At 38.6% G+C, this 12,144-nt stretch overlaps 1 protein-coding gene across 4 annotated transcripts in view; it reads left to right on the top strand.

Annotated features, from left to right (window-relative positions):
- uckl1b (uridine-cytidine kinase 1-like 1b) overlaps positions 1 to 12,144 on the top strand; it is a 41,507-nt gene that overhangs the window by 17,785 nt on the left and 11,578 nt on the right. For 2 of the 4 annotated variants that reach the window (XM_067446763.1, XM_067446765.1), the window contains exons 3-8: positions 227 to 333; positions 3,604 to 3,774; positions 5,256 to 5,327; positions 5,411 to 5,600; positions 6,136 to 6,197; positions 12,017 to 12,036. In XM_067446763.1, the coding sequence (XP_067302864.1) occupies positions 227 to 333; positions 3,604 to 3,774; positions 5,256 to 5,327; positions 5,411 to 5,600; positions 6,136 to 6,197; positions 12,017 to 12,036 (622 nt within the window). Of the gene's footprint in view, positions 1 to 226; positions 334 to 3,603; positions 3,775 to 5,255; positions 5,328 to 5,410; positions 5,601 to 6,135; positions 6,198 to 7,452; positions 7,470 to 12,016; positions 12,037 to 12,144 lie in introns of all 4 variants that reach the window. The other 2 variants (XM_067446764.1, XM_067446766.1) reach the window with 1 other exon arrangement.

Raw genomic sequence — 12,144 nt, 5'->3', positions numbered from 1 at the left:
TTTAACCCAAGGGTTTAAGAGTGTACAGTGTGAAACGTCAACATATGGAGGATTAATTGTTACTCATGGGTAAATTATGAGCAGTGTGAAATGTGAAGCAAGATAACCCTGGATGCTGTACACCCAGTGTTAACAAGTTCAATTGTATAAAGCCCTATTGTTAACTCGTACACCATCATGGTCACATGTCAATTTACTGATCTTTTTTTTTTTTTTTTTTTTTTAGGGCTTTGTGGAGGCAGTGCCTCAGGCAAAACAACAGTCGCTCGTAAAATTATCGAGGCTTTGGATGTTCCCTGGGTCGTTCTTTTGTCAATGGATTCCTTCTACAAGGTATGTGATCTCATCGATAAATATCACGCACATTAAACCTTCATACTACCCACTACAGATATCAGTGAAATGTTTTCTGGGAAATCACACTCCTAAATTTGACAGCCCTAAGCTCTGTACACAGCAGTAAAGCATTTCGGGAAGTGCCACTTTTTTCCCCAATAAGTAATGCTCTCTGGCTGTGATTTCATTTTGCAAGTTTGTGTTTGCTGACATGTCTTTTGTGGACGGGGTTTATGGGAGAGGGCTTGTTACAGAAATGAGCAAAATGGATGAAAATGGTCACAGAACCTTTTAAACCTAATATACAATTTAATGGCAAACCTGATGTTATATATCTTTAGTTTTATTATATTTATAAAAGAAAGATAGGCTGTACCGAGTCTTTCCGGAGAAAACCGAGTCGCTAGAGACGTATCGTGTGGGCGGAGCTAAAGAATGACGAGCGTGCACAAAGCGGTGACGTCCTCAAGCGTGGAGAAGAAAACACTACCCAAAGTCAGATTCAGCTAATACAGATATGATCCAGAATCTGATTCGGAGGCTGAAATAAATTGAACAGAGGAAGCAACAACAGCAGGACGTCCGTCTCTGTGGTATGGACTGTATTTAGTGGCCTGTCAACATTTGTTAGCCCATTTGAATGACGAAGCATGCTTTGTGAGAACCTCCCCTAGGTTTATGTTTGGGTGGTTTTACAATAAACAAACTGACACCTATATTGGTCAGCTAAACAAATATATTTAAACACATGCTCCATTGATAAATTAACTAATGTTATACACGATCGTGTTGTTTACTGATGTTTACTCACGTGACGATAGCCAACAACACAGACATTTGAAGCAGTTTTACTCACCGCCTGCTTCCAAAGCACGACCAAGAACCTTTATCGTCACCGCTCCATCAAAAACACACTTCTTTGGTAACATTTGATTTGGTGAAGTCCTGTGACAGCAGTGACCGTGGAGATCCACTATTGCGACGCGACTGAAGCGTGATGTTGTGAAGCTTCCCGTCATTTCTGCGTTCAAAACGGTTCAAATGCAGCGCTGCCTTCCCAGAATGCTGTGCTGAAGCGTTGAAGTCGCTCGACGTCACCCATAGGAATAAAGTGGAGCGCGGCGTGACAGAAGTGTTCAAGGACGAGTGGATCTGCTGCACCTGAGAGTGTTTATGGGCGTTCATTTCCTCTCTCGCTCTAGTCACGCGCGCGCGCAGCCTACCGGGAGAAGAGCCCGTACGGCCCATACAAGGACCTTCCGCTCTTATTAACGTCAAGCGGACCCATACTCGGAAAAAACTCTCCGAAACTTGTGAGAAACCGGAAGTATTTTTAAAACAGAAATACTCCATCAAACGTCCAACATTAGTTTTTGAAACTTTGTCTATGTTTAGGATGGGAATCCAAGTCTTTAACAGTGTAAAAAAGCTCAGTATGCATGAAACAGCATTTCACCCTCCCCTTTAAGTCTTTCAGGCAGCTAGTGGCTTTACAGCACACTGAGGAGTCTCAGAGTAAACGCTCCTCAGATCCTCTCACGTCAGCCAGAGGAACACCTCAGCTGTGCTGCTGAAAAACTCAACCATCTTTACAGCCGTGTGCAGTCCAGCGTTTAAACGCAAGCCACTGTATGTTAATGATGTTTGAGTAAGCTGTGTTAAACAGTCAGGAATGTGAATGACCCCGGCGCTCTGTTTAGTCTGCAGCGGGACAGCACTGTCAGGTGGATCAGAGCAGATATTCTAGACTAGTTCGGCATTTGTTTAAACGGTTTATCAGCTGCTGTTGAATATCTGAAGAGAAATCTTTACATTTTGAAGGGGAGGAAAAGGCAAAATAACGAAGCGAAAGAAGTAAATGTCCTGTGTGTGTGTGTGTGTGTGTGTGTGTGTGTGTGTGTTTGCATACATGTACCTGTGTGTAAATGTTCCTCCTAAATTTAGTTCAGTCAGCTTTAGCCGTGTGCCCAACGAGAGGACGGGAGTAATAATACCACACATGAAGTAATACCTCTTCATTTACTCCGTAGTCTGGCACCGTTTCTGCATGCAGGGTGGCGAAAACATTCAACTTGTAACTTAAGACAGAAAACATCTTCAATCTTCCTGGAGGGGTATATTCTAAGATGTTCTCTTGTCTGGAGAATATTACTCATATAGATATTTAATGCTAGATTTTATGTAGTAAATTAGTTATTATTAAATACAGGGTTCATGAAAAAATCTGGCATTTTACTTTGACTTTTTCATTGTCTTTACAAAGAACATTTTTATCCAATCTCCACACAAAAATCCTTGAAAATCCAAAATGACCGGGAAAAATCAACAGGTGTGAGTGCCTCTATTATTTCAAGTCTGCTTTATTAGTTATATATTATATCTCTCAGTAACATTTTTTTAAAATGTTTTTAAAAGTATTTTGTGCTCACCAAGGTTGCGTTTATTTAAACAAATAAATATATCATATACATATTACAATTTATAATGTTTTCTTTTTGAATATATTTTCTTTTTAAATGTAATGTATTGCTGTAATCAAAGCTGTATTTTCAGTGTCATTCCTCCAGTCTTCAGTGTCACATGATCCTTCAGAAATCATTCTAATGATTTGATGATCAAAAAATGTGTGACCATTTTCTTTTGATACAGCATTTATTTGAAATAGAAATGTTTTAATTATAAATGTCTTTACTTAACCCTTTAATAGGCAATGTGTACCACAGGATATATACTCTTTAGTCTCTTGTAGGAGGCATAAGAATTATTTTTGTCCAATTCTGCTCTGACTATCATAGTTGAGTCTGTTTGGAGTAAGTACAAATCTCACTCATGGGCCGAATTAAGATCCTTATAGGCCCTCCTGGCCTTTGGGCCCCCTGTACACAGCCCCCCTTCTCAGTCTCCTCAACCACTAACCTCACTAACACCTCTTCCAGCAGCTACCATCTCCCATCCAGGTACTAACCAGGCTCAAAACTGCTTAGCTTCAATGGGCAACAGTCCTGGGCTACAGGGTGATGTGGCTGCAGGCCATCTTATGAAATTTACTATATGCATGAATTAAAATGCCATTTATGTGGTGCAACCTGGTGTTGAGTGTCTGGCTCAAGGACTGTGAGTTCATGGATCAACCCTTGTCTGGGTTAAATCTACAACCTTTCAGTTATCATCCTTGATCTCGAACCACCAGGCCACGCCACTGGCAGATATTTGAGCTGAAGTCAGAGGTGTAACCTTGGACCGTCTGTTGTGACGTCTTTCCTGCAGGTTCTGACGGCCGAACAGCAGCTGCAGGCTGCCAATAACGATTATAACTTTGACCATCCAGACGCCTTTGATTTCAGCCTGCTGGTGCACACACTCCGCAAACTCAAGCAGGGCAAGAGTGTGAAGATCCCAGTGTATGACTTCACCACACACGGACGGCAGAAAGAATGGGTGAGTAAAATCAGGGGATCATATGTAAACAAGTGGCTTTGACGTTCCTCATTTTTCGACTCTGATTTGCTTAAAAAAGTGGCATGTTTATGTATTTCAGTTGTGGGAAAGCTGCTTCATGGTTTTAAATTGGCTTTTGAAAAAGTGGCCAGCTGCATAATAAATCAGCGTTTTGTTAAATACCAGGGTTTTCTGAACTGGGGTTCTGTGAGGGAGCTAAACGTTTCTGTAAAGCTAATCTTTGAATCATAAAGTCAAATTAAATTATTTTAAAAATCTAAAAAAATCAAATTTATATATTCTGTTTACTTGAATGTCATGTTACCATTAACATGGCTTGGGTATCATTTGAAATTTAATGATTCTTTTTCCGATTTCGGTTCTGCTTATCGATTAATTTCCTAATTTCCATCTAATTTCCATTCCAATAAGGTAAAAAATAAAAAACCTTAGATAACATTCACATACACAATATTGCCAAAAGTATTTGGATTCCCCTCCAAATCGTTGAATTCAGGTGTTCCAATCACTTCAGCATAATTGAAATAAATTCTTTAAAAATCAGACATTTTCTCATTCTGTCTCTCATAGTTGAAGTGTACCTATGATGAGAATTACAGGCCTCTCTCATCTTTTTAAGTGGGAGAACTTGCACAATTGGTGGCTGACAATACTTTTTTGCCCCACTGTATATTTACAGTGCAAGAGTCCAGCACTCTGTAAAGTCTTCTCTAGCACATCCCAAAGACTTTCAATGAATTTAAGGTCTGGACTCAGTAGAGCTGATTCATGAGTGAAAATGATTCTTCATTCTTTCACAGTCTGAGCTGATGAATCTTGGCATTGTCCTCCTGGAATATGGCCATGCTGTGTCTTCATAGATGGCTGTTTAAGAAATGAAAAGCTACACACTCCATCAATGAGGGTTAGAAGAGCTAAAGCTCTTCAAATCATTGACTTTGAAGCATTTGCCAATTTAAATCCAAACAGCAATTTTTTTGAGCCGTGCAGTGTATTAAAATGCACACAAAGGATTCAATGAGAGGAATCAATTTTAATTTGATTACAAGTATCGGACTCCTGACCCGAAGTATTGGATTTTTGAATAGAGCCATGAGAGCCATGAACATGCAAATGTGTTGTCAAATGATTGAAATGTAAACTTAAAATCTCTGAAGTACTTAAGTAAATATTTAATATTTTAGTCAATAGGGGAATGTTTTCTGGAATCTGAGTTATATTCAAACCCAAGGCTACCTTCTAGACTTTACTTTTATAGAAGCTAATTAGGGCAGCAATAGTTTTTTTAATTACTTGTAATGTTAACATATTTTAAGTTTCCGCATACAGGCCTTCATCAAGGGCCTGTGTGCTGAAAAGTTCTTCAAATAAAATGTTGCTGGTTTAACTTCTCTACTACTAGAATCAGACTTGCTTGACTTTACACCCAATGACTATAATGAGTGTTTGTCTGTTTGCAGAAAACAGTATATGGGGCCAGTGTGATTATATTTGAGGGCATCATGTCATTTGCAGATAAGGAGCTGCTGAAGGTAAACTAATGACTCTTTCATAGTGAGGATATTTCACACCACCTCAAAGAGCTAATCTGGAGCATCATCTGTCTGTTTCTCAGCTGCTGGACATGAAGATCTTCGTGGACACAGATTCTGACATCCGGCTGGTACGGAGGCTCAGGAGGGACATCACAGAGCGAGGCCGGGAAATTGAGGGAGTGATCAAACAATATAACAAGTTTGTGAAGCCAGCCTTCGAACAATACATTGAGCCCACGATGAGACTGGCAGATATTGTGGTGCCACGTGGTGAGTGAGGCGTTCAGAATGGGCTATTAGATTGTTTTAATGCATCAATAATAACATATTTATTTAGTTGTAAATTTAATTCAATTTGTATACAAATGCCAATGCTGTTCTATACTGCACATATTGGCAACTGTACACAGAGCGGCAATAGCGCTAGTATGATTTAAGGTGCGTTCACGCCGTGTCGGAATTACCATGACGAGATTCTAACTCGTGTAACAAAACATTCACTTCCTCGTAGAACTCGTAATTACTACTTGTAAACTCAGAATTTTTGGTTAGACCGCTGCAGGTTCAGTATGCCATTGAAAGTGCTGCCAGAGAAACGCATTATTCTGAGTCTGAACATCAGTAAGAACGTCTGGGAGACACAAAGATTGTACATTTGGAGAAAGTGTAACAGCCAAGGATCACATGTTCCTTGATGACCAATCACATACATCCATTATGTCCCTGGTTGTTTTTTTAATAACCTTAGAGGCTTGCCTTAAATCAGCTGTTATAATGTTCATTTTCCTGTGCTTATTTCTTGTAGGTGGCGGCAACATGGTGGCCATTGATCTTATAGTGCAGCATGTACACAGTCAGCTGGAGGAGGTAAGCGCAGCAGAAATGTTGACATTATTTTCATATTTAGCAATGGATGATACGGTTAATGCAATCAAAATTCTCTGGGTAGATGATGGTCCCAATCTGATGCACCATTTTGTCATGGTAGCTCTTGTTGATCATCATTTTTAGGTGTGTAATATCGCCCCCTTGTGGATGACATCAGTTTACTTCCTGATTGTATGGTTTTGATTTGAATGAAGCTGTTTTTTATTAAATTGCTAAATATTATTTAATATATTAATAATATTCTTATATTAATAAGAAAATATAAATTTAAGTAGAGAGGCACTGATGCTAAATGTGTCCGCTGATATCCAATTATTGATAATAATATCTGCCCATATAAATAGTTATATTATTTTATCTTAAGGAAAAAAAAAGTACTGTATCTTTATTAATGCATGTTATTTAACTATAACTTTTTACTTTTCTACTATTAAAGTAGTAGAAAAGATGCTCTGCTCTACCGCAGACAATAGTGAACATAGACAGTTGCTTTTATCGGCTGATACCGATTATTGGCCGATATATCGGCGTATCTCCAATTTTAAATAATTCCCCCAAAATTGCAATACAATTCAGGCGAATATTACTTAAATTATCATTACAAAGACAATTGTATTTGTGAAATATTCACAAACATTTCCTGTATAATTCAGGAACATAAAGCCTGTTTTTGATTTATGCATATTACATTGATCTTCATCGTTTCTTCCCAAATGTCTTCCTGTGATTTATTAGAGCGATAATCTGTGTGTGCACCTCATGAGAAGTAGTTTAATTAACGCTTGAGCATTTTGGATTTGGGAATGCTTTGTAGTGGACTAATATTTGACTTGTCATGTGTTTGTATCACTGACTGTAGTTTAGAACAGCAAATGATGTTCCTCATTTTCAGGCCTACAGGGAATCTGCAGATTTTCTTAAACATTCGTCCTTTATAAAGTTCTAGACTAGATTTCCGGGCTTTTTCGTGCCATATTCGTTTGTCGAAATCAATTTGATTATTCTTTCACCTATCAGTAGGAATGTAATATTCTCAGCTCCCTGAAATTATTCTGTAGAATCCCACAGATTTCCTTCTAAATTCGTCTCAAATGAGTCCCTTTCAAAGCAGATTCTGTGTGGGCCTGATATTTTCTGTAATACTGGTGTGACACGTTTTGTTTGGCCTTGCTTCCTCACCGCACTGGATTATTCTCTCCCTCCTCCATCCTTTTCTTCCCCTGCGGTGGCTCAGCGTGAACTCAGCGTCAGGTAGAGTAGCACTGCTCATCATCTTCTCACTTCCTGCCGCTATCTGCTCATCTGCCCTTGACAGAAGTTCCCCTCAGCACTGATCTGGGGTTAGTCCTGGCAATCAAATTCAGAAATGATAATGATATACAGAGCTGATACAAATGAAGAAAAAAACTGGCCTTAGATCAGTCCGCATGGGCAACTTCTAGTCTTTTTATAACGGTCCCCCTTGAAGCATGATGGAATCTTCCTCCTCCTGATCTCTGCAGCACTTCCTGTAGTGACCAAAAGAGGGCAGCGTCTTATTGGGTTGACTACTAATTGTTACGTTGGCCATTATGGGCAGTAGTGTGGGTCCTTTTTCAAATGAAAACACATCTGTGACATTTCACCCCATCAAAACTTATCTTATTTTACAGTTTTTATTTCAATTTAATTCTGTGTTATTTAGTGTTATTTATATACTAGTTTAGTACTAAATTATAAATTTTAGTTGTTTTAGGATTTTTTTATCTTGTTTTAGTTATGTACAGGTTTAATATTTAAATATATTTATTTATTTATTCATGTTTTATGTATTTGATTAGATATTTAGTTTTTTCTTTCAATTTTAAGTTTAGTGTTTCTTCATATTGTGTGTGTGTGTGTGTGTGTGTGTGTGTGTGTGTGTGTGTGTGTGTGTGTGTGTGTGTGTGTGTGTGTGTGTGTGTGTGTGTGTGTAGTTAATATACATTTAATATTTACAAATAATATTACATTTTATTTAAATTTGTTTTTAAAAAATATTAATTCTTATATTTAATCATTTTAAAGAATATTTATAAATATATTTTATTTGTATTTTATATTATATTTGTATTCAGATTATTTATTTTAGTTTTAGTAATTGTAGTTCTTTTATTTATTTATCAACTTTTTTCAGCTTGTATTTTTCAGCAGTATATTTATATTTTATGTAAACTTTGTTTGAATTACTGAAAGCAATTTTTATTTGAACAATAACACTGAATTAATTTGTATATTTTTGTTGAGTATCATTTTTTATATTTACCTTTTATTTTATATATATATATTTTTTTAAATTAATTATTATTATTAGCCATATGAAAATATGCGCCAGTAGTGTTCTTGACTGGTTTTATGATTTCAACATAATTATTATTTTTTGGGGGTTTTTATAACACATTGTCCAAGAGTAATAAAAGGCCCATGTTTAGACCAGATACTGACACACACTTAATATATTCACAGCTACGATGTTTAAGAAAGCAGCTCTGATCAATCTGGTAATGAGCAGCAGTAAAGCATCATGGGATGGATGTCTCATGATATGATATAAGATGGGAGGATTGATGCTTTGTGCTGCAGTCAGGAGGGAGGCAGATACCTTCTGTTTTTCCATCCTTGAGTGTTTTACAGCAGACACCCTCCTGCATGCTGTGTCTAAAAATACGTGGCTGTCTTCCTCCCCTTGACCTCTCTTTCTCTTACTTTCTCTTGCTTTCTCTTGCTCTGTTTCTTTCCCTCTCTCTCTCTCTCTCTCTCTCTCTCTCTCTCTCTCTCTCTCTCTCTCTCTCTCTCTCTCTCTCTCTCTCTCTCTCTCTCTCTCTCTCTCTCTCTCTCTGTTCTCTGTAGCTATTGTTGAACACGGCGTCTCGCACGCAGTGAAGTTTCCTATGTCTACTACAAAGAGTTTCATTTTTCCGTTGGGCTAGAAACGACAGCATATGAGTGTGTGTGTGTGTGACAGAAAGGAGAGGAAGAGAGAGAGAGAGAGAGAGAAACATGAGGAAGTACAGCCCCCGACACAGGATGTAGCAGACCTTTGTGTCAGTGAGAGTGAATGAGAGAATGACAGCTATAATAGGACCCACAGCAAAACTGACATTTTTCTCAAAAAAAAAGAAAGATGCATTTGCATGGTACTGTCAGCACTTTCACAGCTCAAAGAAGTTCACACAAACAAACCAAAAAAAGAAGAAGAAAAATCACTGTTTGTTCACTCTGTCGCTCTAAACTTGCGTGTATCACGATTTCTCATTCCACGATTCAATACGCCATGATGCATTATAATATCATAATTGGATCATCATTGAAACTGAAACACAAAAAAATGCATGTCTGAGAAAGAGGCGGGAATCTGAGGGATCTAATAAGAGTTCACACTTTATTCACGCAAATGGCTTCAGAAATCTCAGTTGTGATTAAATATGGTGTGCAAAGGGGACGGTTCAGCCACAAATGAAAGTTCTGTCACCATTTACTCACCCTCATGCTGTTACCTACCCAGACATTTATCTATTTATCTAATATTCTCTCATAATTTTTGTCCATCCAAAAATCTAAATTTTCACACTTAAAATTGTTTTTACTTTGTAAAAGTTGTGTAAGTCTTCTAAAGAGACACAAGTGCTTTATATGATGAATAGGCTTAATTTAGGCTTTTGTTCATATATAAATATTGATCAGAATTGTTGCAAGATTGATCAAAAGTGCTCCAAGGAAAGAAAAGTAGTGAACCGGCGACAGGGTCATGGCTGGCCCGAGTGGTCCGATCAAACAGACGAGCTACTGTTGCTCAAATTGCTCAAGACGTTAATGCTGGTTCTGATAGAAAGGTGTCAGAATACACAGAGCATCAATTTGTTGCAAATAGGGCTGCATAGACCAGTCAGGGTGCCCATGCTGACCCCTGTCCACTGCCGAATAGGAAAACGTGAGCATCAGAGGACGATGGAAGAAGGTGGCCTGTCTGATGAATCACGTTTTCTTTTATGTCACGTGGATGGCCAGGTGTGTGTGTGTGTGTGTGTGTGTGTGTGTGTGTGTGTGTGTGTGTGTGTGTGTGTGTGTGTGTGTGTGTGTGTGTGTGTGTGTGTGTGTGTGTGTGTGTGTGTGTGTGTGTGTGTGTGTGTGTGTGTGTGTGTGTGTGTGTGTGTGTGTGTGTGTGTGTGTGTGTCGCTTACCTGGGGAACACATGGCCCCAGGATGCACTGTGGGAAGAAGGCAAGCCGGCGGAGACAGTGTGATGCTCTGGGCAATGTTCTTCTGGGAAACCTTGGGTCCTGGCATCCATGTGGATGTTACTTTGACACGCTCTACCTACCTAAGCATTGTTGTAGATCATGTAAGTCCTTTCATGGAAACGGTATTCCCTGGTGGCTGTGGCCTCTTTCAGCAGGATAATGCGCTCTGCCACAAAACAAAAATGGTTCAGGAATGGTTTGAGGAGCACAACAAGAACTTTTAAGTGTTGACTTGGCTTCCATATTCCCCAGATCTCAATCCAATCGAGCATCTGTGGGATGTGCTGAACAAACAAGTCTGATTAATGGAGACCCCACCTTGCATCTTACAGGACTTAAAGGATCTGCTGCTAACATCTTGGTACCAGATACCACAGCACACCTTCAGGGGTCTAGTGGAGTCCATGCTTTGACGAGTCAGGGATGCAAAAAATGGGCAAAGAGGCGGGACGTGGGCGGGGCTGAGGTGACGCGATGACTAACAGACAGCAGACAAACGGCTATCCACCTGTCAATCAAAGTGTCCATGCCCTTAATTATGCAGAACTTTAAGGCTTTATATAATGTAATGAATGAGTTAAAAAAAAAAAAATCATCCCCCTCACAGTTGTCATGAAGGTCAAAAATAGCCGTATAGACAAAACCACAATTTGTACCAAGCTATTAAAATGTGCTTAAACTAATTACCTCAATCTCTATTTACAAAGTTGGTGTCCGTATTCTCAACTTTCGCTTCCTCCTCTTTTTTTTCAGCGCACATAAAAACTACAATTCCCAACGTGCGATTCATCTTGCTCTATTTGTTTTCCAATAAGCACACCCTGATGACTTTTTATTCTTCTATACTAACTAGTGTCGTAGCATGTGATTCAATAGTTGTTTTCAACATACAGTCTACATACACGTCATAGCCAACTTCATTAGATCCGTGTCGTACAGTGTGATTTGTAATGATCTTGCTAAATTCACAGTCTGTAGCAGGCATAAATCTAGACTAAAATGCCCAGACATTTGGTCAATGAAATATTTTATAAACAAAAACAGGATGAGGTTGATTAAATATGATTTTTAAAAAGTCATTTATTTTGCATTAAATGAACACTATTTTTGGGTGAACTATCCCTTTAAGACAAGGTCAATGACCTCAGAATTCATTGGTTCCGTTACTGATCACTGACGTCAAACCATAACTCACCATGACATGCCATATTTGATCACACGTGAAAGATTTCCATCTGTTGCCCTCAAAAAGTTGCCTTTCATAAAGCTTCAGAAATACATGACGTGCATGTTGCTAGAAGCAGGATATTCTGCTACTTTTCTGTTCCATGACGACAGAATTCATTTTGGGTGAACTTCTATCCCATCTAGCATTACCCACAGAGCTGTGTGCTGAAGTGTCGCTGTCACACTCTTGTTCCACTCAGTCATGTGACCACCTCATCCTCCTTCACCTGATAGTGTGTGACGTCTCTTTTCTTTTCCCTCTCTTCCTGTTGTCATTGTCTGTTTTTCTGTTGTCTGTCACTTCCCCCACAGAGAAAGCTCCGCTGGGATATGTGAGGAGATTTGCTTTTGATTTTTTTTATTTGATTTTTATTATTATTATTTTTAATTTCATGTTGTAATGCAAACCAAAAGTAGAACAAAAGGGATCTTGGTGTGAT

Source organism: Pseudorasbora parva, chromosome 6 (assembly GCF_024679245.1).
Source record: "Pseudorasbora parva isolate DD20220531a chromosome 6, ASM2467924v1, whole genome shotgun sequence".
NCBI classification, from domain to species: Eukaryota; Metazoa; Chordata; class Actinopteri; order Cypriniformes; family Gobionidae; genus Pseudorasbora; species Pseudorasbora parva.
This window is presented reverse-complemented; position numbering and strand designations above follow the sequence as displayed.